The 21,887-nt window shown below is 40.5% G+C and overlaps 1 protein-coding gene across 9 annotated transcripts in view; it reads right to left on the reverse strand.

The window, feature by feature from the left end:
* Cald1 (caldesmon 1) overlaps positions 1–21,887 on the reverse strand; it is a 204,082-nt gene that overhangs the window by 18,015 nt on the left and 164,180 nt on the right. For 7 of the 9 annotated variants that reach the window (XM_046455045.2, XM_046455042.1, XM_046455046.1 and 4 more), the window contains 6 exons: positions 19,151–19,297; positions 15,296–16,238; positions 13,972–14,049; positions 8,682–8,827; positions 2,505–2,763; positions 271–411 (listed from right to left, as the gene is read on the reverse strand). In XM_046455045.2, coding sequence (XP_046311001.1) covers positions 271–411; positions 2,505–2,763; positions 8,682–8,827; positions 13,972–14,049; positions 15,296–16,238; positions 19,151–19,297 — 1,714 coding nt within the window. The remainder of the gene's footprint in view (positions 1–270; positions 412–2,504; positions 2,764–8,681; positions 8,828–13,971; positions 14,050–15,295; positions 16,239–19,150; positions 19,298–21,887) is intronic. The other 2 variants (XM_046455050.2, XM_046455049.2) reach the window with 1 other exon arrangement.

Here is a 21,887-nt window from a genome sequence, read left to right on the forward strand (position 1 = left end):
CATCTGGGAGGCCCAGGCCTTCGCCAGCTGCTGAATCTACTGGCACCTTGACTTGGACTTGCCAGTTTCCAGAACTGCGAGCCAGACATTTCTGTTGTTCCTAAATTACCCAGTCCAAGGCCTCCTCTTACAGCAGCCTGAACAGAGGATGGCAAAGAGAGAAATGAAGCCAGGGAAGGCTTTCATGGTCCATGACTAAACGGGGGCCTAGAGCCAGGCTTCTGTTGGAAGAGGAATACTCTACGAAGGTTTTCTAGGGGAGAGAAATACCTTGAGAGATGAGCCTTTAGGAGTGAAGCACTTGAACGGCTTCTTGTCGTCTGACAAGCCATCTTCCGGCATCTTCTGGCGTTTCTCAGCAGCTTCTGCCCTTCGCCTCTCAATCTCCTCCTTTAGCCTCCTCTTCTCTTCCTAAGAAAGAAAGAACAAATAACAAGGACTTCAGGGCAGGCTTCAGGGGAAGGGGAAGAGTGCTCTGGGAGAAAGAACACCAGCCAAGGCAACAGACTCCCCCTCCAGCAACTGTATGTCCTTTGCCATGTTATTTATCTGTTGTATGTTTCAGTTTCTTCATCTGAAAAATAGAGAGGATTCCTAGTAGACACTAAACATCTGCTACTTAAAATGCGGACATTAATGCTCAGTATGGTCAATTCCCTTAATGGGATGCATTAGCCTTACTATCCTGTAAGTCATTTAATACTGACTCTTCATTTCTGTATAAGTACAACAAACACAAATATCCTTCCCATCTATTTCCTAGAAGATTTGTTAAAAACGAGAACATTTATGCAAAAAATTTAATAAATCCATGGTACTATGTTAACCAAATTGCACAAGAGATGGTTTTAGGGTTGCCCCTGGTCTCAACTGAATACATTTACATTTTAGCCCTCTGTTTAGTTATTGATTATGCATTATTTTAGATGGTTTGACAAAACTGAAATGATGTCCATATTGAGACTTAGTGGTGAAATTACAGATGTTTACAACCTGACTCATGAACCCCTCTATGCCTCTATTCCTGGCTGAGAACACTCAGTTCTGTCCTTTATTAGGCAAAAAATTCAGAGCTCTGATCAAGTTGCCTGTCTTGTGTGAATGATTTCTTGAGGGATTTAGGCAGTCTTTTGTCGTTTTTAAACCATGAAATCATTATCACTGGTATTCTCAAGCAAAGACTGATGTCCGTCTAGCAGAGGATGTTACAGAAGGATCCAATGCTTTGCTTTGGTAGAACTTTAGACTAAAATAACCCTCCAAGTGTAATCCAGTTCTAAGAGGTCATGATTTCCCTTTGTTTTCCTGATACTCTCCTCTTCTAAGCAACATAGTAATAATGGTAAGAATAATGATAACTACCACTTTTTGGGTTCCTATTTGGGGCCGGCCAGGCACTGTGAAGACAATGATCTATTTAGTCATCAGGAAAATCTTGCCAAGTAGATATTATTTCACAGATAAAACAAAACAGAGTCATCTAGCAATTCTCCCAAGGTCCCAGCTTGTTAAGTGGCAGAGTTAGGATACAAGTTCAGGTATGTCTGATTATAAAACTCTACCATCACAAATACTTTCCAATCAAAATTTCTTTACTTATTCAAAGTTGACCTTGGAATGTTTTATCCAAACTTTTCACATAGTTTAGGAAAACTATGTGAATAGAATTCATGTCAGAAAGTCATTGAAATATTTTCTGCATATTTTGAAGGATGAGAGATCATTATCTCAAAAAGTTTTAGGCTTAAGAGTTGAAAAAGTAGGATCCCAGCTACTACTGATTCTACCACTTATCAGTCAAGAATCTTCAAAGAAGTCACTCAAACTATTTGGTTCCTGATTTCTTTGTTCATAAAATGGGAACATACCCCAGGATCAAAAGAAAGAATGTATTTTGTAAACTGTAGCAATATAATTATATATAATATATGTATATGTAGCAATATAATAATATAATTGTAGCTGGGTAAGCATTTTTTCATACGTTGGGCTAAAGTTTTCTTCATTGCAACTTTAACTGTTATTTCTGTCTAAAGGATGGAACAAATTCATCTGTTCATAATGACAGGGCTCTTGTAGTAGTATCAGGCACTGTACTGGGTCCTGGGTACACAGCAGTGAGTAGATTAGATACTGACCCTGCCTATTTACTATTTTCTAATCTACTTTAAAAAATCTTCTCTACAAAAACTTTTCAAGTATTAGGAAACAACTAACGAGTAACTTAATTCTTGTACCTAGTTTGCATCTGAGTTTTCTCCCCGTTCTTTATTGAGAAGCAAAATAGGACAGGGGCTAATTAGAAGGCACATGGGACTTGGAGAAAAATTACAAAAATTGTGCCTCAGTTTCCTGATCTGATAAGTGGGGATTGGTACCCACATGATAGAGTTCTTATGAGAACTGGCTAAACTCACAGTCTACAGGTTTGAGACCCTCGCCCGGCGCACAGCACAGCGAGGCTGACTGCGCACTTGAACCCGGGGCCGCTCGGCGCCTCCTACCTCCTCTCTGGCCTTGCGGTCGGCTTCCTCCTGCTTCCTCTTCTGCTCTTCCTCCTCCAGGACCTTCCTTCGCTCCTCTCTCTTTTTCTTCAGCTCCTCCAGCTCCAAGGCCGCCTCCTGCTGCTTCTGTTTGAGCTTTTCGAACTCTTCGCTCTCGGTCTCCCCGCGCCGGCGGCGGAGCTCCTCCAGCCTCTTGCCGGCTTCCACCTGCGGGGCGCCCTCGGCCTCCCCGACGGCCCGCGCTCCGGGGCGGCTGGGGCTGCAGGGGACGGAGGGGGTTAAGGCTTCAGCCTTGCAGCCTCCGCGGAAGGAGCGGGCGTCTGCAGGCTCTGCACCCCAGGCCAGATCTCCACGCCCATCATTTTAGACCCTGGATCCCCACTCCAGAGTGTAGTAGGGGTCTGCCAGGAACGGCGAGGGCTGAGCCAGGGCCCCTAATGCGCCACTTCTCCTTGACTTCCTCAGCTGCAGAGTGGGAGCAAATATGTATTGTTGGTGGGAGTGTAAAGTGGTGCAGTTGCTATGGAATGCAGTACAGGAGTTCCTCAAAATATTAAAAATAGGATACCCTATGTATATATTCAGAGGAACTGACAGCAGGGACTTGAGATGGTACATCCCTACTCAGAGCAGCATTATTCACAAGAGCCAAGAAAGGGAAGCAACTCAATGGAGAAGCAAAATGTGGTCTATCTATTTGGTGGAATATTATTCAGCCTTTAAAAGGAAAGAAAATTCTGATACACTTTTCAACTGGATGAACTTGAGGACATTATGCGAAATGAAATATGCCAGTTATAAATACCGTATGGTTTTACTTCTATAAAGGATCTAAAATAAGCAAATTAATAGAAATAGAAAAAAGAAGAGTGGTTACCTGGGACTAGGAGGAAAGGGGAAAGAGGAGGTGTTTAAAGGGTGTAGAGTTTAGGTTCAGCAAGAGGAAATAATTTTGGAGATCTATATTGAGAATATACTGAATGTTAAGTATCAGATTGCACACTTAACAGGGGCTAAAATGGCAAAAATTTTTTACTACAATTAAAAATACACGACCCAGGGCTGGGGATGTGGCTCAAGCGGTGCACGCTCGCCTGGCATGCGTGCGGCCTGGGTTCGATCCTCAGCATCAGATGCAAACAAAGATGTTGTGTCCGCAGAAAACTAAAAAATAAATATTAAAAATTCTCTCTCTCTCTCTCTCTCAAAAAAAAAAAAATACATGACCTATTCTATAGCATGAAAAAAATGGGGAAATACATTGATTCTGTTGCATCAGTGGGTTACTCTTTGGGTCCCATGGGATTATTTACTATTTAAATGTTGATTTATCCACTGTTGTAAATACTAGTTGTTCCTAGAAAGGAAGGCCTGTACTCCATGACTATTAGAATAAGTTTGAAATTTAGGAGTGGCTTAAATAAATTCCCGGTAACCTTGGATCTGCCTGGAATCACAGATCAAGAGAGAGGACAGAAGAGTTCAGGAACCAGAGACAGGAAAAAATGGTTGAACTCAGGGTTGGTACTGAAGCAAATACATCCACCTATGTACAGCTCTGCCTGGAGCATGCTAAAGCGGCTTTCTGGCAGATGAATTGACCCATTGTCTCTTGATTGAGCTAAATATAATAATACATGTCTATTTTTACAGAGCTGCTCCAAGAAAATTCTTAATGGCATACATTTCCCCGTGGCTTCAATTTGTGTATTTTCTACCCTCTTTGACCCCAATACAACTGTAATATTCCTTAACAGGATTTAGCTCTGATATGAAATGGTTAGAGTGGTTTCTTAAATGTCATTTATAACAAATTTATAAACCCTTTTCTTGTTCATTATCTTATTTAACAGTCACAATAAATGGAAAGTTGGCAGGTTAGGTTTATTATCCCTAATCTATGAATAAGTGCATCATAGATGAAGGAGAAAATGATTTACCCACCCAAAGGTTTGGTAGCTAAAATTTGTTAAGCCATGACTGAATTATAATGTTTCTCTACCAATTATACTCTATTTTTCACTATACTATAATTATATCTGAGGTTAAATTTGATCTGTTATAAAATGATGAATCAGCTGAAATAGAACAAGTTCGTCTCCTCTACCTCTCACTTGGCACTTTGGGGACAGTCTGTGAGTGATGTGTCCTATCTCAGAGTCTCTAGAATTTCTAGTCCAAACCTACCCACCTTCCATACCTGAGTCAAACAATGCTTTATCAGACAGCACAGCTTATAAAACAGGAAGAAGATGGGACTGAAATTGAAACTTGAATTTTCCTTTGGAACTAAGGAGGACCCACAGGAATTTCATGACAGAACTGGAAACATGTTAAGGCTAAAGATAGAATGCTATCCTGAATCCTGTGTGAAAGTTTAATTCAGAACTAGCATTCTTTTTTTTAAAAAAATATTTTTATTAGTTGTTGATGAATTTTTGTTTTAACCTATTTGTATGTGGTGCTGAGAATCAAACCCCGGGCGTCACACATGCTAGGCAAATGCTCTGCCGCTGAGCCACAACCCCAGCCCCAGAACTAGCATTCTTAATATTTTACAAGGATCACAGGAAAAGATGGAACAACATCATGGGCAACTACTGACTCTGAGCTCCTTTATATAAATTTGCTCTGTAACCGAGTTGGACTACTGCTGACTTTGGCACATGTTAGTACTCACAGGAGAACTTCCGTGAAACACTCTGTTTTCACTAAAGCAGAATCCACATAGATTGGATTCTGTTGGGACTTTATTTAGGAGAATTTAGCAGTGAGCTTGAAGGGGCTTGTTACAGGTACTCTTAATTGAAAGACAAGGATGTTGCATGTCTACTATTTAAACTCTAATTAACAAATATTAAGAAGATCTATACCTAGGTAGCCCATCCCTGATAACTTGGTCTAGGAACGAAAGAATCACCACTATATAATATCATTTATTCTGTGTAAAGGGTGGCACAAATGAAGGGAAGGGAGAGGGGATGGGAATAAGAAAGACAGTAGAATGAATCAGACATAACTTTCCTGTGTTCATATATGAATACACAGCCAGTGTAATTCCACATCGTGAACAACTACAAGAATGGGATCCTAATTAGAATAAGTTATTCTCAATGTATGTATAATATGTCAAAATATACACTACTGTCATATGTATCTAAAAAGAACAAATAAAAAAGAATAAAAAGAGTGGCACAGTATTTCTAGCTATGGAGCAAGAGGATAAATAAAAAACAAATGGGTTAAAGGTACACATTATACAATACTGATCTTATTTTGTGCACCTCATGTTTTTAAACACTGAGGTAGTTCTGACTCTATCATGGCCTCAGAATGTTTTCCTATCTGCAGACCAAAAGATCAATTTAGTATTTTGTAACTGGCATTTTAAAAATGGAAGAGAAAATATCAGAGTACATGGCATGGAGAAAAAAAGCACCATTTCCTGACAGACTTGTTTCAGTTATAAATATTCACGTGTGTAGTGGGTCATGCTACAAAATTTGTTCTTTTCTATGGATCGAGGTGAAAAAGTTTAAAAATGTTATTCTAGTTTCTTGACTGTTAAAGATAAACTCTTTTATTTTGAATTCAAACAAGTTTAGAGGGTCTTTTAAACTTAACGTTGCTCTTTCAGAGTCTTACAGATTCACAGGCCTGCGACGCCTCTCTCAGTTCATTAAGGTCTTTCCATCTTTGCTTAGAAACTCTCTCCTAACCATATTACTGTGCAGGGGCTGGACTAGGCAACGTGCCTAATGGAAACATCTCTGGGTACCACTAGGTGGCGCTCAGTCTTCATTTTGGACAATCAAAAGGTCCATCATTGGGGACTAATTAAGTAAAATCATAATGCCTCATCCAGTGAACTCTAACACCACGAATGTAGGTTCATACTTTTTGGTATAGGAAGCTAGCTATACTACATTGTTTTGCAAGGTGCAAGACTCATTTAAAACATATCTTTATAATTATATTCACATGTAGACATATGTGTGTCTGTACATATGTGTGTCTATCTTGAGTGCTGTAAAAAATATCTGGAAAAATGCTACTGATAATCAGGAAAAAAACCTTTAATTCTCACCTTAAAAAAAGAAAACCAAAACAAACCCTGGTCAAAAGAAGAGCAAGACTTTGGCCACTTCATCTCTACCTATGTGTGCTGTAGGCTCTCGGCATGGAAACGTCTTCCATAACATCCTCTCTCCTATCTTTGGCTTCTTTAGGTTTAACTCAGCATGAACATGAGGCCTTTGGCCACTGGGAACACAGCTTGTTTTCATTTAAGCGAGGAGAGATGAAGCTTTTACTACCTTCCTTGCTTCTCATTTTATACAATGTGGAGCAAAACCAGGCTTCTCTGCTTCTGTTAGCATCACCTCCTAGCTGGCATGAAAGTTTGTGGACGATGGTAGATGAGCAAACAAGAATAACATGAGGACAATCTGTTCCCTTAATTTTTTTTTGTCTGCCCAAAGAAGGAAAATCTAAGGTCTGAGTCACATTCAAGCATTCTTAACGCTTGTTGCCATCTCTTGTGACTTTTCTTCTCTTGGAATTATCCAGCTCTTTAGATCTCCACACAATAGGCATGCTAATTATTAATTTGGGCTTTGACTGAAGCCCCTGGGCAAGTTTGCTAAAGGTTAACCAAACTTCTTTCTAGACACAGATTTTTTTTTTGAACATTGTTTCTCTTGACAAAAGTCAAGAGAAAAAAGACAAAAGTCCAAAGAAAAAACTTTTACTTACAAAACATATTTGACAATCAAGTAATAAAAATATAATGATATTAAGTCATAGTCATGGCTTTTCATGAGTGTGACACTCCAGTAGCACTTTAAACCATTAAACTACAGCTAGTGCAGCAAGTTTTGGATTCAGTTTACCAGGTTTTCTATGAATTTCCAATAACTTAATTATCATATTGACTCCCTTCCCAAGTTCCAAGTAGTGTCTATAAAGTTTATCTTTCTTTTTTCCTCCTAGTTGTCTTTAGGTCTCTTATGCATACCTTTATCCTGAGTATTCTAGGCTCATAAATGTAACGAGGTTTCTACTCAGACTGTTAAATAGAAAAAAAAATGTTCTGGGGGCACTTAGGTTTACACACCTTAACCTCTTAGCTGAGCCTGGAATGTCCATTGCTAGTAGTCTAACCCTTCTGAATGTTACAAAGACTTTGATGTAAGAAGCAAGTCTAACTTGTATATAATACCTCCTTGTTGATTTTCTTATTTGAAGTGCTCAGAAAAGCAAGGTCTACAGGTAGGCTGCTGCCAAAGACCAGCCACATGGAAATCCACACCATAGAAACCCCAAACTCTTTTGTAGCACATCTGGCCTGGCAGCCAGGGATATAACAGAGGTTGGGATTTGGCACAAGTGATTGGAGGAATGTGTGTGTGATGCAGCAGAGAATCTCTGCACCTGAGTTCTTCTACAAAACTGATGGACGGATCTGTGTTTACCTGTACCAAGAAGTGAGGGTTCACCTGCATATACGGGTCTGTTCTGTCCTATAATTCAGTTGCCTGGATTTTCAATTTGATAGGGAGGCAATGTGTGAGGAGAGGGAAGCTATACCCGACTTTTCCAGACTGTTTGAAATGGAGCAGCAGTTCCATGCCCTCGCCCTCTTAGAGATTCCCAAAGCAAATGAACATTCAGGGATTTGACAATGTGACTTAGTTTCCCAAGTATTTGTCTATAAAACAATCTGAGCTTTGTGTAACATTTAAACCCTTAAAAACTGAATTCATGAAAATGGTCTTTTATGAGAAGGGTCTTTTATGAAGTTAGCCAGACCACATAGAGAATGGACCAATGATATTAACCCCGGTCACAATATTTTTTAACAGACTGATGTCACGTGAGCATTTTAGGTCAGTGAACAGGAACATGGTTACCAAGCATGATCTGCCTTGCAAAAAAAAAAAAAAAAAAAGGAAAAGCAGACTAAGCCTGGTTGAGCAATGACTGCTGGTCTCCCATTGGTGACTCGAGAGACAGACCTGCTGACTGTGTATCTCTAAGACAATGGTCAATGACTTTGCAACCAAAGAATGTTGCCTGTTTAGCACGTTTCTGTCTGGAGGCACAGGACAGGGAGACTGGGTTTTTTTTCCCCCACACGTGAACACAGTCATTGTTAACTTAGTCACTACCTCTTACCTGAAAGTATTCTCAGTATGTTTAAGTTTGTGGGTCATGAATTCTCCATTCTGTGACTTCACTTCTGTAAATCCCTTCTTTCGATCCAAGAAGCTCTTAACTTCTTCTTTGGCCTCTTTGTCTTTTTTAATCTTCTCATCTTTGATCTAACAAAAAGTACATATTAGGAAGAAACATAACAATGAGAATCTTACTAGGTTTTGGTTGTTATTACCAAATAAGAGCCAACATTTTTAGGAAGCCAGCAAACTCAGAAGCAGAACCACCACCTGGGGAATGGTGTGGTAGAATTGAGGTCAGAGGACATTTTTGGAGAGTGAGCTGTGGTCTTTTAGCCTGTAGGCAAAGACCTTGACCAAAAGGAAGTAAATATCATCCCTGATCTCACTGGGGTTTTTATTTTGGAGACCAGTGGGGATATGCTGTTTGGAAACCATTAAGTTCTGGGAACTCCACGTAAGAGTAGTTGTCTGTGGTTCCCACTGGGAGGTTGGTGTGGTTTTGATGGAAGAATGGTCAGGTTGCTCGGCCAGGTTTCTTCTGAGATGGACAGTGAATCTTTGACAAGGACACAGATGAGGAGGAAAGAAGAGAAGATCTACCAAGCCAATTCTGGAGAACACCACCCTTGTAATTTATTCTAACGAGTAACTGGGTACCAAGGATGGAACACATAGGAACTCACCTTGAGTGTGAGGACATAAGAGACATATGACACCATGTTTGTAGTTGTGGAAACCACTAAAGTTAGAGATGGAATGAGAATAATCCCAGGATTCACCTTGACTTCTGTTGCTAAAAAAAATTTAGTCCTCTGGAATTCATTTTGTGATGGTTGTGGGAGACATTATTTCAAAGTAAACTGAATTTACATAGCTTTTATTAGGTAGGGGGCAAAAGAACTCAAACTAAGGCTACATTACCTCACTCATTCTTAAAATATAAGCGTGAAGCCAGGTGAAGTTCATTATTGTTTTTTACAAGTGAAGAGTCGCAGAGCTCTAATGCTTTAACGAATCCTCCAGAGGAAGGGGAGACCATGGGAACTTGTGCTTCTGCTGTTCACACCTGGCCTCCCACACCTGTTTCCAACTATTCTTCAACACCCTCTGAACATCTACTCCTAAAAGACTCGTTTTGCAAAGCAGAGTACATTTTTTTTCCTGCTCTGAATTTCAACAGACCTTTGTTGGATTATCTTCTTTGAGTGTGATTTCTTAAATTGCCAGGGGTGGACTATTCACTATGAGATTGCCCTAATTAGCTAAGACTTTAATCTTTCTCCAAGAGGGATGTAATAGGATGTCCCTTGGCAATGCCAAAGAGGGGAACTGGGGCGTTGAGCACTCTCGGGAGATTTCTGTGCAATTCAAGGGAACTGATTTGGGTCCCAGTGCTGCTAACAACCTAATTGTATTACTTGAACAAGGCTCTGGGATGCTGGTCCCAGGTATGTGAAAAGAGAGGGTTGTATGAGATCTTCCTAATCTTTCACCCTATCTTTTTCCTCTTGGCTCCTGATTGGTCATGAGAGGCTACAGCAGGAGAAGGACACTACTTGATGATGGCTGTTTGGTGGCTGTCCTTGCCAAACAATAAATCAGTGTTCACTGAACAGGCAGGAGTAGGCAGAACATTTTCTCATCCTGGCCTACCATTGTTAGAGCCCCAGAGAGCAGGGACTAAAGCTTAGACCCTGGTTAAGAAGTATCTAGGGGACACGCCTACAATCCCTGCGGCTCCAGAGGCTAAGGCAAAAGGATCCCAAGCTCAAAGCCAGCCTCAGCAAAAGTGAGGCACAAAGCAACTCAATGAGACCTTGTCTCTAAATAAAATACAAAATAGGGCTGGGGATGTGACTCAGTGGTCAAGTGCCCCTGAGTTCAATCCCTGGTACCAAAAATAAACAAACAAACAAAAGTATCTAGGGGAACAGATTTAGAATTTAGGGGTACTCTTCAGGGATACCCCGTGAGTCAAATCTCATGGTTTGTGGAGCACTATGGAGAAATTTCTTTAAATTCATTTCTCCTATTTTTCAGTGAGAAATATTTCCATTCTCTCAAAATATATTTATCAGATTTACTGACCAAAAAGGTGTTTAAAATAAATTTGTAAAACAATTGACATCAAAGACAAGAAAAAGGCCTTCCTCCATTTTTTCAAGCTCTGCCTTTATTGGCAAAGATTATGTTATGCTTATATTCTCCTTCAAAAACTTTTCAAGAAACATTCTCAATGTAATAATAATCATTTGATTTTGGACATTATTTTCCAAATGAATAAAGTAACTCTAAAAATCCTGTAAATCTTATTTTTAGGAATACAGTGAATTGGATTCTATGACAGTTGTGGCACTAGCCCAGGGGATTCTGAGCCCCTTGGTAAGATAATTAGATTTTCTAGGTTGGAATGTTACCATGAAAAACCTCTGGGCTGAAGGGATTGCTGGGTCACCTAGTGTCCTGAAGGAGATAGTGTGCTTTGTACACAGATAACATTAGTGTACTTGGAAGAAAGGCTCTGACCAAATGTGATCATGGGGACAAAACTCTGAATCTTTGGGATATCCAACCAGTGGGATAAAACATGGGTGTGCAGGGTTGGGGAATTTGAGTGGCATGCTCTTGTGCCAGAGAGATACTCAAAAGATCCAAGGAGCAAGCAGAAAAGGATTATAACATATTGCTTTGAATGATTTGATATCAGAGTAGCCCCAAGAGCTGAAGGCAAGTTAGAATTTTTCAGTTCAGGTTTAATATGTTTTTGTTAGTTTTAGAAGCACCAAGACCTTTTCTATCCTATGGATGTCCTCTGGACTCCTAGTTACTGCAAGTTTGGTCCAAAGACAACATGGTCCCTCCAGGGAGCTTAGACTCCACCCCAGAGCCCCTAAATTGATTCTGCATTTAACAAGATTCCTGGGTGATGGATCTGTCTGCACACTGGGAAGTGTGGGCCCTGATGTTTGGATGTCTGCTACTGCTAGAAACTTTGTTTCTAGGTTGGAGCCCAGAAACAACTAGCTCATTAGTGAGGAATTAGCTCCTTGTAATTGGAGAGAAAGAGCTACATCAAGTTGTAGGGTTGTCCATCATCTGCACCCCACTGCCACCACAAGCAGAGTTAAACTGCAGCGGAGGCAGACAGGGGTTTTTGTTGTTTGCTTTGTTTTGTAGGGCACTGGAGTGACTTCTGGAAATGTCTTCGCTGGGAACGCTCCTGTGATGTTTGTGTTTACTTGTGGCTGATCCATCCTGTGTAGGCCACCTAGATGCCTGTCACCAAAGGGTTCAGCTTGTCTTTGTGTGATTTTTTTTTTTTAATTAAAAAGAATAGGGGCTGGGGACATAGCTCATTTGGTAGATGCTTGCCTCCCATGCACAAGGCTCTGGATTCAATCCCCAGCACCACACAAAAAAAAAAAAAGGAATAGGAAGAGATTATTTCAATGGCTGGATCAGGTAAAATAATTTCAAGTCGCCTCTGTAAAACAGCTACAAAATGAGCTAGAAAGGAAAAACCTGTCACTTAACCAGCAGTTTCTCTTTATAGTGTTAAAACATGAGTACAATTGTTGTTGTTGTTGTTGTTTTTAAAAAGCTGGGTTGAGGAGCTTATCTGACTTTATACAAAAAAGAAGCCAAAGCTTCAAGACACTGGAATGTGCTGTGGGGAAGACTGGGAAAGAGGCGGCCTGAAACTATTCCCTGGAGTATCTTACTGATACTGCAGACATTGCCGAACTGGGACCTTATAGGAAGGACAGAAAAAGATGATTTTATTCACCTCTGATGAGCCTTTTCTAGCTCAGGGACATCCTATGTAGGCCCAGAATGATTTGGTCATTAAAAACAAATCACATCATGGTGCACTGAATTCAAACTTTACATATAGGATCCCAATGGTGGTTTCTGCACCTCCCTTCCCCCTTTGTGTTGAGTCAATTAACAGGTTAATGACTCAGACCCGCTTGCTTCTGTGAGTTAAAAGTATTTACCACAAAACTCCAGCTCTGCAGAAGATCCCCTGTGGGACATTTCTATTTGAGTTTATTGCTGAGGTTTTTGTTTTGTTTTGTTTTGTTTTTTGTAGATGAATTTGTAGGTGTTGTCACTAAATGAGAAATCTTTTCCCTTCATGTTAAACTGCTTTCTGAGCTGCCTTTTTAGAGCTAAATTCAGTTTCCCTATTAGCAATTACAGTCTCTCCTTCCTTTAGATGGGCAGAGCTCAGGTTCAGTGTTCACTCCTGCAAACCATCACAACATCTGTTAGAAACACAGGGGAACGTAGATCTTCAAGTAAATATAATATGTGATATCAACTAAGGACTCTTACATTTTATATGAATCTTACAAAACGTATTTAATAACCCATCCCCTATTTATTTATTCTGGTCACCTATTTTCTTAATTTGAATTTCCCTTCTGTTTGAGTTTTCTTAACAGATTCCATAACAGGTAGAGAAAGGAGTGAGAGAACACTTGGGTTGGCACTCAATGGCTACAAATCACTTTATCAGTCTCACGGACAAAGCCATTCGGTTCTTTCTGCCTTGAATGATTCAGTTTTACCCCATTCAAGTATTTTTAACTATTACTTATAGTCACAGTTTATAGGGTTATTTGGGTCTAACCTAAGCTCAGTGGTTAAAATGAGGTCAGGCTTTCCATCCTGATTGATGGGCCCTGTGACATTCTGTCTGCCTCAGGCTCGTTACTTACCTACCTTCCGACCGACACCCAGCACCTGCTCTGGTGTGTGCCTCAGAAATGCAATGCAGAACATTTTGCCAAACTTTTCTTTTGAAAACAAAATTACCATCCTCAGTTCACCAAATTTTCTACTGAGATGTGTGTGGGGAGGTGTTTTCCCTTGGAAAAGTCAAAGCATTAATCAAGGCGAGTTGGGAATATCTCATGATTGAAATGCAAGTAGAATGGATCAAGGGGGAAAAATTAGCACTTAGAAGGGTAGAAAGCAGGAAAGACTGATTGAGGCAGTGTTTTCCAAGCCTTTTTGGCTATGACCCACAGTAAGAAAGACAATTTCTAAAACAATGCAATACTTACTACCCATGATGCCTTCTGATACCTTCTATCCTTTTCGTTTTTTAAAATGCTGATTAACTAATTTTGAGATGTTCTAAGCTGATCTCATGGATCACGAGCTGTGGCTTGAAAAACACCAGGTTAGAGGTTAGAATCCTGAGAATCATGGGAACTGAGAGACCCTGGAACACTGCTCTCTGTTGCATTATGAGCAGATCATTTCTCAATAATATTTACCTCTCCTTTTTTGAAGGTAGGCTTGTCTTCTTGGGACTTTTGCCTTTGAGCTTGCCCTTTTGTTCCCTTTTCTTCTTCCTTTTCATTTTTAAGAATGGTTAAGGTCACTCGTGTAAAAGAAGCCCCTTTCTAGCTTGCAAGGGTGAGAGGGTGCACACATCACTCAGCAGGTGCTGTGGGACAGCTTCCTTGGCTGCTTAGTGGGTACTTACACCCCTTGGTGTCAGTGATTCTATATAGCAATGTGGGATACTTTCTTCCCACTCAATTTCTCTTGTGTGCCTTCTAATTGTGCTCACTGGAATCTGCCGTGACATGGTGCTCTCCTCGTGTGTGTTTACAAACCTTGTGTGTGTGGCTGGGTGCGCTTGGTTTATGATCTTCTCAATTATAGCCATGTGCATGAGCCCCTTGTAGAGAAGCAGGAGTGAAAAGACAACTGCAGGCAGTGCGGAGTTGGTGACAGAGAGGTCGCTCTGGAAAGGTGCACATGCAAGCATCTCTTTTTTCCCTGTGGTTTGGGGAACAGTGGTGGTGCTTAGGGACAGTATTTGAATGCAGCCTTGCAGAAAGCAAAAAGTTTTTGCAGTTTACAAACATTCTTCCCACCTCCATTATTCCCATCCTTCCTCAGGTTCACATGAATTCGTGTCACCTAGAAGGTCAAAGGAGCAAAATGTGTGCTCTTAATTTCCCACCAGTTACGGATACTACCTTGCTTTCTGCAAGCTCACATTAAGCTCAGGTCTACATGATGGCAAATCAGAGTTTTGAGGTGTATTTTTTTTTTCCCACAAAAGGTTCCAAATGGCTCCCTTAGGCTTTATGTTTGCCTTCTTAGGATGAAATGTCTGACCATAATGCTTCATGTGAATTCCCCACCCTTAAGTTTATAATCATTTAATATCGAAACTACATGTGAGATGAGGAGTTTGGGGTCTCTTGCCTCATGTAGACCTACCAATATAGGAAAGATTCAAAAGGAATGAGTTCAGATGCAGGTGCTGAAACAGCAGTCAACACAGCACCACCACATTCATCATCCTTGGGTTCCTTCATTTTTTTTTTTTTTTTCGGTATTCATAACAACCAAGCACAGAGCAATTGATTTCTCTCTGACTGTCCCAAGGACTGCACATTTAGCTTGCAATCATTTGCTTCATGCTTGTGCATTGCTATGACCTGAAAAAAAAAATGACTAGCTTGCCAACTGATTGAGCACGTGGGGCTGTGTGTGCGTGTGGCCTCAGTCCCAAATTTGATGTGCATTACATTTCTCGTAAGTCACAGGCATCACACACCGGGTGCAAAATGCTCACTGTACCTGTTTCTTTAGGACAGCTGTCTGAGGTTTATCTTCGGGCACTTTCTTTTCATTGACCCTCTTCCCTTCTCTTTTCTCTTCTGCTTTCTCCCCTCTCATCTTTGTCTCTTGCAGTTCATTCCTCTTCTCCTCTAGCTGCTTTTTTCGCTTTTGCTCTTCTATCCTAGCCTTCGCCTCCTCCTCTGCCTGGGCCCTCTGCCTCTCCTCGGCCGCCCTTCTCGCCTCCTCCTTTACCCTCTCCCTCTCCTCCGCCTCCCTCCTCTCTCTTTCTTCTGCTGCTATTCTTGCTTGCTCCTCCGCTATCTGTCTTTCTTGCTCGGCTTTAATTCTTTCTCTTTCTTCTGCTTCCACCCTCAGCCTCTCTGCCTCGGCTCTTTGCCTTTCTTCCTCTTCCATCTTTTCATTATGAGAAGCCTCCTCTGAGCCTCCTTCCCTCTCCTCCACTTTAGACTCTTCTGCATCCAGGTCCCCGTTTTTCAGGGCCGTTACCACCGTCTCCTCCTGGGTCTCTGCCGTGCTCTCTTCCACCCGCGCCTCTACCTGATTTTCTCCACCGCTCCCTTGCTTTGGCTTCTCTTCCTCCTCCTCCTCCTTTTCCTTTTCGTCTTTCTTCTTGTCCTCGGCATCCCTCCAGTCATTCTTCTGGTAGGACTTGGTGACTATTTCCGTCTCCTCTATCTCGTATCTCTCTTGGCGACTTTCTCTTTTTCCTTCCTTGTCCGCAGTCTCGTTTTCAGCGGTGTCATTTTGCATTCTTCCGCTGGGGAGGGACAGGCTGGCATCTGCTATGGTTGGGTCGAACTCCTTCTGCCGCTCCAGGGCTTCCTGAAGGCGTTTCTGGCGTCTCTCTTCTCTCCGGGCCAGACGCTCCAGGAGGGCAGCCTCATCATCGCCCTCCACCTGAGTGTTGGCGGTGGTTGGCTTGGACTCCTCGTCGGGGACACTGTACAACAGAGAGAACAACACCAAAGGCAACTTGCTCTGATTAATCTGTGAGCTGCATTCATATAGCCAGTGCCCCCCAGGATTAGAGCAGAGGTAAGTAGTACCGTGTCGTATGCCCCTGGATGTCACCACTTCAGTACATACACACCTGCCTGATTTTCAACTGACAACATGTGTAATTCTTTGCTCAGGTCAGTGGTGTCTACTCACCATGCTAAAAGTGCTTTGGGTGATTGCCAATCAAGGTTTGGATTTCTTACTCTCTCCTCTTGTGCCTAGGCAGGCCCATGTGTCCCATAGTTGCCAATGAAATATGAGCAAAAGTGATATGTTCAAACTAAAGCAATTAAGAAAGAAGCAAGGTTCATTCTCTGTCCTTTCTATCTCTGACTGCTGGCTGGTCAGAAGACTCCAAATCCCTAGGGATTGACAGAGTCATAAAAGGAAGGAAGATGGTGACCAGTTCTGCCTACTGGACAGAAATACCCAAACTGGACTTATGTATTGTATTAAACTTCTAAAATGTGGGGGCTCATTGTCATAGCAGCAGCATTACCCCGACTAACATATAGACTATCTACCTTCTTTGATAAGATTTCCAAGAAAAAAGGGTTTCTTGTCCTTCTTCTCTACAGTGAATAAAAGGCAGTTATAGTTAAGTTTTTTTTGTGTTTTTTTTTAAAGGAAAAATCTCTAAAACCCAAACTGTACAACGTTCACTCACTCTTGGAACATGCTGGTTACTGCCCAATCCAAGGGTGTTGGTCTCCACTGGCAGGAGACAATCAGTCATGTGATACCAGAACTGTGACCAGAGTTGGAAGCAAATGCCTTACAATGTTTAGAAACTCCATCAAATTTCATGGTTCATAGGAAACTTGGCCCTTTTGATGTTCAAGTTCACTTAATTTTGGAAAAACATATTTCATATTTAACAACAAAATATGGCAGAGTAAACCCTACATTTCAAACTTTCTTGGCCTTTGCTGTTGCTGCAGGACAATGTCCACATGAATTAGATATATAAGGAAATACAAAGAATTCAGAACTTATGGGGAAACACCTAATATAAGGCATTTGAATCAACTGAATTCTAATAATTTAAGAAGCTACCCCAAATTCCAAAATGTTAACCAGATGAAAATAAGAAGTTAAGAAACCAACAGACTGTTAAAACTTATCTTTGTCTTTGTACAAGTCATGACAGTGATCATCAGTAGATGTCAAGTGACAGAGCCATTTATTTCCAAGAAGACTTATTTTTCTTGAGGTTAATGAATATGTTAGAGATAAGTCACATATTCTCAGACCTGAATATGCTTTCCCTTTAAAAAAGAAAGAAACAAAGACTAGGCATGGTGGTCCCTGTAATAACAGCTACCCAGGAGGCTGAGACAGGACGGTCACAAGTTGAAGGCCAGCCTCAGCATTTTAGTGAGAAATTGTCTCAAAATAAAAATAAAAAGAGCTGGGGACGTGACTCAGAAGTAGAGCACCCCTGAGTTCAATCCCCAATACTGAAAAAAAAAGTTTAACATTATTCTTAGGGGAAAGGTATATCTTCTATTTCTATTTCTATTTCTATTCAGGTGAAGAACAGTTTGCAAAGCATCTATTTGGGATTCAAAAGCAGTTAGTGAGCCCTGGACATCATACCTGTGTCCCCTTTGCTGGACTTCCTCCCTAATTACATTGGAGTTGCTCACCAAGGGTCAAGGTTTCTACTTTTCTACCTTGCCAATAAGTTTCCTTGTTGAATTGACTCCACCTACGAGCATTTGCAAAACAACCTTAGAAATCTGATGAAACTACTCGAATTTAAGCCCCAGAAGTCATGACCCTTTCCCTTCATAATCGTCTGAATAGGCTGAATTAAAGGAACTATCAACAGCTCTCTCTAAACATGGACAAAATAAAACATGCATGCAAAAAAAAACCACATGCAAGACCTTATAATATGGTTTCATTTATTTAAGCAGTCCCCAGTTTTAAATTAAAATTATTTTTTCTCCAAATATCCTTTATATTTTCTAGACCTTGGTGCAAATAAATGACATATAATAACCATTAACATAATGAACCATGTGATCCTATTTCTGTTATAAAAGCCCTATTTTTAATTTTTTTTTATTTGTAGATAGACACAGTATCTTTATTTTATTTATTTATTTTTATGTGGTCCTGAGGCTCAAACCCAGTGTCTCACATGTGCTAGGCAAGGGCTCTTACCACTGAGCCCCAACCCCAGCTTCATAAAAGCCCTGTTTGAAGAAGTTGAAGCTATTAGGTATTTTCAACTCTAATTTCTACCAGGGCCTGAATAGGAAAAAAATTCTAAATAGTAAACTTATTAAACATGTTTAAACAGTCACAATAAATTAATCACCTCTCCAAATACTACAGAAAATATTGACTTGGGCTTTATGCTAAGAAAAGGAAGACATCTGCAATTCATACCTACTTTTAAAATTCAAGAGACATCTATTATTGGGAGGCACATAGTCTATATTAAAACTAGTTAATCTTCAGTTCAAAACAGATAGCAATATGCTACAAAGGAATATAAAGCATTTTTCTTATTTAAAAGTATAATCCATTGTATTTAGTAAATTTTTAAAATACCAGATTATGAAACAAAATAAAAGCCTTCACTGGGGGTACGTTTAGGGATGGGAATGATGTGTGTGTGTGTGTGTGTGTGTGTGTGTGTGTGTGTGTAGGGAATGAAGGTGTCCTAATGTCTAAATCAGACTGACTGTCCAACCTGATCTTTGGCCAAATCAAGAGAGATTGAAAAAGGGTTGAGCTGGGCTGAGAAAGGAATGCCTTGCTTTCCTTTCTCAGGTCATTTTAGTTCAACAAACAGACTAAGATGCAAAGAGAAATTCTCCATTCCAAAGAGGGCAGTACCTGTTCTGGGCGTGAACCTCCACCTGGTCGGTCACCTGTCCCAAGGATTCTTCCTCTTGCTTCTGCCGCAGCCTTTCCTGTCGCGCTCGCCGGCGACGTTCCCTCGCTGCCTCTTCTTCGTCATCGTCGTTCCTCTGATAGGCAATTCTGGAACATCACAAAGACAAGCTCTTGAGCAAGGCCAGCTGCAAAAATGTGTTCATCCACTTCTTAGCAGGAACAGCCCTGGTCCCTTTGCGGAACCTCAGCACAGGGTTCTTACAGGATGGTTCTGTTCCTAAACTTGGAGGACCAACTGACTAGTTTTCAATAATTTTTTTTTGGGGGGTGGGGGGTGTACTGGGGATTAAACTCAGGGGCATTCAACCACTAAGCCATAACCTCAGCCCTATTTTTTGTTTTATGTAGAGATAGGGTCTTACTGATTTGCTTAGAACCTTGGTTTTGCTGAGGCTGGCTTTGAATTTGTGATCCTCTTGCCTCAGCCTCCTGAACCATTGGGGTTACAGGCATGCACCACTGCACCCAGTTAGTTTTCAAACTTGAAAAGCATTATACAAAAACTACAGAGGATAATCTACAATGATCAGGTAACCTAAAAAAAATCTATGTAAAAGTAGACTGCCTTTGGAGACTGTTGGGTTAGCATATTTTGATTTCTTGATTTAAGCCAGTTATCACACATGAAATTTAGAAGCAGAAATCCAAAGTATTGAACCAAAAATAATCAAAGACCTATTAAAAAGGATTCAGTATATTGTGTGAAATACTTGTATAGGCACTGTCACCAAGATAAGAAAAGAATCAAGTTACATTAGCAAACCAAGACTTTGGTATAATAAGCCAAAATTGCTCAAGAGAATTGAAATCAGGGGTCTTTTGGTTAGATTTTGTTTTTCCTTTCAGGTTCTTTTTACTGAAGAGGGGAGGTATTATTGATTAGCGTTCGGAAGCTTCAAAGTCAGTGCATTTTGAAGAGGTGGCTCTAAGGACCCTCCTATGCTCTGAACCATGCTGCAGCAGTGTCTTCTACCTCATAGTGGCCCACAAGTGTATATTTAGACAGAAGCCTAAGAGGTGAGGCAGGTTGAAAACCCACAGGAGACTCCCCACTTGTGTATGTTACTTAGTTACAGTTTCACTGGAAGCAAATGCCTATTTGGAGAAATTACAATCAGTATCACTGCGCTAGGTATATATCCTCTCATATTTATTTCCAAGCGAAGAATTGAGGCTGTGCAACTACAGATGCCCAAAGTCAAGAGGAAATGGCCTGGATGGTTAACTTGGCTTCTTCTGAAGGTGTAATGTACACTGAGATACAGAGCTCCAGAAGACCAGGGGAGTGCTGCCCCGCCCAGGGCCTGGTGGATTGATGGGGGATGTGGATGAGGCTGAATTATAGAGGGCTGCTTTTTACTGTGGAAAGTTATAGTGTTTTTGTTTTGTTTTGTTTTTTGTTACTTACATATCTACAAAAAGAAATCCAAATACATACATGTTTCATGTTAGAAATTATTTTTTTTAATCATGGTAAAAATACTTAACATGAGATCTACTTTCTTAATAAATGTTTAAGTGTATAATACAATATTGTTAACAACAGGTGCAATGTTCCATGGCAGCTTCTAGAACACACTCAAGATTCTTAAAACTATAAAACCCAAATACTTTTTAAATTAAAAAAAAAATGATATTGGAAGCATACAATTTGTATCAGCAATCAGTTATCTAATGTGAACGATGATGATTTGCTCATGTTAAATTTACAAACTGGTCATTTTGGGCCAATTCTAGTACCTCATTTTATCTGTATTATCTTCTGACTTTTTTTCATCTAGGTATCTTATGAAAAACAAGATTAGCGATTCAAGGGCTGGTTGGTTTGCTCCTTGCTACTTTAGAAAATCTGACTTCATACTTACTAAAATCTGCTAGTGTGCAATGCTCAAATGCCAATATAAATAAAGTGTCACTTACTAATTCTATAAAACTAACTGGTAATTTTCCACAAATATGAAGAGAAGGGGCAGTGTGGTAAAGTCAATGGGTGACTAGATTAGGATTCAGAAAACTTGGTTTTCAGAATTGATCTCTTAGGTACTTGCAGGCCTTTGATTAACCTGAGCTAAATTTCCTTGTCTGTAGGCGTGTGGCAATTACATGAAATAATGGATATGCTATGACAAAGCATTCTAAAGTGCAGTATTTTTTTTGTTGTTGTTGTTAGAAAAGGTCAGTTAAGGAGCTGCTTTGGAGGAAAGATGAGTTCAATTTCAGACTTGTTGAGTTTGAGGTATCAACATGACATGAGTCGAATGTTCCTTTCTAGTTCAATCACATTGTAGTTTGCAGTCGAAAGCCCTTCCCAGTGGTTTGGCTTCAACCTTCAGATTTTTGGTCTGATATTCCCTTGGCTTATTTCTCCCTAGACAGCTTTAACCACAGCAGGGAGAATGAGTCCTTCATGACTGCTTCCCAAACTAATCAAACAGAAAGTCTTAATTTGCTCTTTTTCATCTCTGGAGCAGTCATGAGACCATGGCTATTACAGGGACCTTCCTCTTCCAAGACAAGCAAGAGCTCCATGTGAGATATCCTATGCTAAAAGCAAATGTCCTCCCTTTCCTAATGAAATCTAGCTTTAAACCCCCATTTCCCACTATATTGGAAAAATCTGAGATGTTGCCATTTTTCTCCTTCTACATACTCGGTGACCTTCATGGCTGGATGTTGT

Source organism: Marmota monax, unplaced genomic scaffold, assembly GCF_021218885.2.
Source record: "Marmota monax isolate L192 unplaced genomic scaffold, Marmota_monax_Labrador192_F-V1.1 WCK01_AAM20220418_F8-fsc00131, whole genome shotgun sequence".
NCBI lineage: Eukaryota > Metazoa > Chordata > Mammalia > Rodentia > Sciuridae > Marmota > Marmota monax.